The 3,910-nt window shown below is 33.0% G+C and overlaps 1 protein-coding gene across 1 annotated transcript in view; it reads right to left on the reverse strand.

Annotated features, from left to right (window-relative positions):
* Nucleotides 1–1,348, reverse strand: part of LOC113238296 — an 8,717-nt gene extending 7,369 nt beyond the window's left edge. Inside the window, exon 1 of the mRNA XM_026475132.1 lies at nucleotides 1,268–1,348. Coding sequence (XP_026330917.1) covers nucleotides 1,268–1,348 — 81 coding nt within the window. The remainder of the gene's footprint in view (nucleotides 1–1,267) is intronic.
* Nucleotides 1,349–3,910: the final 2,562 nt, after the last annotated feature.

The raw sequence follows: 3,910 nt of genomic DNA on the forward strand, positions 1-3,910 counted from the left end.
TTTGGTATTATACCTTAATCCATGAGTTTGCGCATAGGATTCACACATAATTTATGGTTCGGGGTATTTTGCTGAATGTCAGAATCGTTGCCTTCTGTAAAACGTGTGAAACTCTTAAAATAATGTAACAAAATTGTTATATTAACATATTAATATAAATAGTTAATTAGTATTTTGTAAATATTGAACGATAAAATAGTGTTTCGAAAATGTAATGTTTGTATGATTTATTTTATTTGGGCTACGTAAGCGACGTAGATGTTTGTACTTATTATAATTAGTAATTGTAATAAAAAATTAAAACGACAACACGCATTCACCCTCGCGCTACGAATGTTTGTTTTTAAATTTTAAAGGAATTTGTTACGTTTGGTCTAATGAGAAAAATAACCAACCAGTGAAATGAACGGTACCTACTTGTGTGCGAAATGCTGATAGTATTTTCAAACAGCAAAACAAGTTTTTGTTAAAGTAGGTGTTTTTTGTTTTGGTCCGGTTTTATTAATGACAAGTTTCACGCCTTGCTACTGTCATGTAGGTACCTATATGTAATAGGTCACATAATTTTTATGTACCTAAATACTTGTTTCACGACAACAGGTAGACTTTCTATTAAGGATCCGCCGGCATTGTTTGTTTCATTGTTTCTACAAGCATTAGGTACCTATTATTTAGTAAACTGAAAGTGAAGAAATGTTCTCTCATTGTTTAATTATTTACACCTTATTGTATAAGTTTTGGTTGAGTCTTCAATGTGACTTAGTACGAACAGTTGGTGTTAGTAAACAGATGTAAACAATGTCATGTTATTTGTCCAGCCATTATGTCAATATGCGCTTTCCCACGTTTACGTGTGACACAGTAATGTGGTTGTTCTTACTAATTCAAATTTGCAGTTGGCAATATCTATTGCATTTAGTGAGTAGCATGAATTCTTGAAGAGTATTAACGGTATCATAACATTTTTTCTTAGTTTGTTATTGTTATTGATACTTACACAAATCGAACAACACAGATAAAAATTCCTTGGGATTCCATTCCAGTCAGATGACTGGACTCCAACCAAAATAGTCAAAACAAAAATAAAATAAATATTGTTATCTTCGATTTTGTAAAATGTAATGAATGACTCCTTTATAATATTATTATTTATGCTAACAAATGAACGGTAGGTATATAGCAGAATTTAAATATGAAGTGTAAAACTGAGTGTGCTGTTAACCGTACTTGAATAGAATACATAATCAGATTTTCTTGTAGACTTTACCGTCCTTGGCAAGCAAGATACCTTTGTTTTCCCGAATACAGACAAAGGGTATATGCGAAAACTTTTTGCGACGCCAACCATCGTTCATATGTACAACATATTATTTTATTCAACTTTTAATGGCACAGTTAAGAGTTTACAATGCTGTTTTGTTACGGGTTGATCTGCAAAGTGGTAAAATATACGTTGGAATTGCCAACATTTGCATGAAAATCGTTATCGATTATCAACGAATTGCAAATTATATGGTCTTTAGACTGAGTGCGTCTTTTATAATAACTCGTTCCTTTACATATAATCATAGATAACCTCCTAATCTATGCATATGTATAATATATTTACTTTTTTTATACAAATGTAAGTGCGCGTTTGACCTCCCTCTCGCCTGGTGGAAATTGACGATGAGGTCGACGATGGAGCATGCACAACTAAATAATACCTATTCACGCTCGCCTTGAAAAGGTCCGAGTTAAACTTTCAGGGAACAAGTCTGCAGGCAGGGAATTCCACTCCATAGCCGTTCCCCATATAAATGTGAAAGCGTAACGTTTCGTTTGAATCTTTGTAATATCCACAACATAGGGGTAGAATCCAAGCCTACGTCTAGTCCCCCAATAATGGAAAGGGGAAGGCGGAATTAAATATTGTAATTCCATCGTACACTCTCCGTGATATATCCTGTAAAATACCGATAAACAGGAAACTTTACGGCAGTGTTCTAGGCTCTGCAGCTTCGCCTCTACTAATTCCGAGTCACCTATAAGCTTCTTGACCCGCTTGTCAATTGAATCCAAGATGGTCAGTTGGTATGTAGCCGAGCCATCCCAAAGGTGGCAGCAATACACCGTGTTTTAAAATCAATATAAAAGCTAAAACTTAATTGATACCAAAATTGAATTTAAAACAGGCCATAAATACGCGTTTTAAAACAGTCGAAAAATCCTTAAAACATGCTTCCCTGAAAAAATTTTCGAAATGACGCTTACGCCTCTTCTACAAAACACGACGATATTATTTTAAAAATATTATGTTATCTATGTTGAGAGAACTGGTATTCTTAATGTAATCATACTCTTTGAGCGGAACAGTCCCGCTGCCCCCAAAATTCTTAATAATGTCTCACTTTGACAAAACACGTGACATTATTTTTTTTAAAATGGGATGAAAGCAACAAGTAGGTATAATTAAAGCCAGACTGCACAAATGTTAGTTATTATAAAAAATATCGTTATACATTCTGTAACTATGATAAACATGTATTTTATTTTTAAAACAATAATAAATTTACAGATAATGGTCCTGTTAGGTAGCGTATAATACAAGCTTATGCTTAGTTTAGATATTTAACAGTTTGTTATAAATATAATGTGGAATAGATTTTATTATATGCTTCAAAATTGTGTACATGTACAATTTGTTATATTTGTGGAGAAAAATAAATGAATATCATGATAGTAAAACATTATGATATTCAATAAAATCAATATTATAACTAATACAGCGACATCTAACATCGGTATCTGGTAGCTCTATCATTTTTTATTATTATTATTGCTAAGTAGGAACTATTGAAGGAAACCAAAACGGAAAGACCGAGGCTTAATGTTAACTATTTATTAGTATATTTAAATATAAAAGGTAAATATGGGAACTAAACACGCAAGTTTAGGAGAAAGGCAGCAAGTACAAGTCACTATCCACCAGTAAGGCGTAAGATAACCCAATGGCATTGATATATTGTCTTTCTTGTTACAGTGATTTCAACGAGTCATTTAAACCACTGTTTCTACTAATCATTTGTCAAATTGGACACTTAACCGGAAAGGCATTAATGCTTTTTATCTTAAGGTTATCTTCGAAGATTTTTTTCTTTTCTTTGTACTTTTCATTCATTCATTCAAAGCAGCATCCTTTTGACCATACAATGACTTTATTCAAAGTACAAGAGACGATGTGGACTGGTTGAATCTGGCACAAAAAAACGTTCTTGATAATAGTCTTTTTTTCACTTTGTTATAAGTAATGAAGTGTTAAGTTTACTCTAGGAAATTATATGAATTAAAGTATGTCTTGCAACTTACCTACATAAATTTATAAAAGAAAGATGGTGCTTTTTCTTCATATTTAGTATAAAATTAGAAATGTCGGCAAAATCGGATGTGCCAATTTGAGACTGTCGTATAAAATTCGCCTGACTAAGAAAAAAAATGTACCTACATTCGTTTTTTAAATTGTATTGACATTATAAATGTCTTCGTTATCTGAATATGTACATATCCCAATATGTTATCGTTACGAACAAACAATACATACCACGTTTTTGCCCCTGCGCATTTGTGGCGTTGCGTCGTATCTGAGCGATGACAGTAATCTGTACGATTAGTTTTTGCCGTCATTATCATTAGCAGCTTTTTGCTGTGCTAAGATAGTCTGTTATTTAATATGGATAAGAGCTTTGTGGCTTTCTATGAATAGGAATTGTTTGCCATGTTATGTTGTGGTAACGAATACGATCACTACATTCAAAGTCAATTTGAATCTAGTAGCAGTAGAGCTTCCCGCGAAAATGTTCGTCTGAGGAAGTACTGCCACCTTACCCATTTCTGCCGCCAACAGGTAATCTAACATTACTGCTTGGCGTTA

Source organism: Hyposmocoma kahamanoa, unplaced genomic scaffold, assembly GCF_003589595.1.
Source record: "Hyposmocoma kahamanoa isolate Upper Pololo Valley unplaced genomic scaffold, ASM358959v1 95, whole genome shotgun sequence".
NCBI lineage: Eukaryota > Metazoa > Arthropoda > Insecta > Lepidoptera > Cosmopterigidae > Hyposmocoma > Hyposmocoma kahamanoa.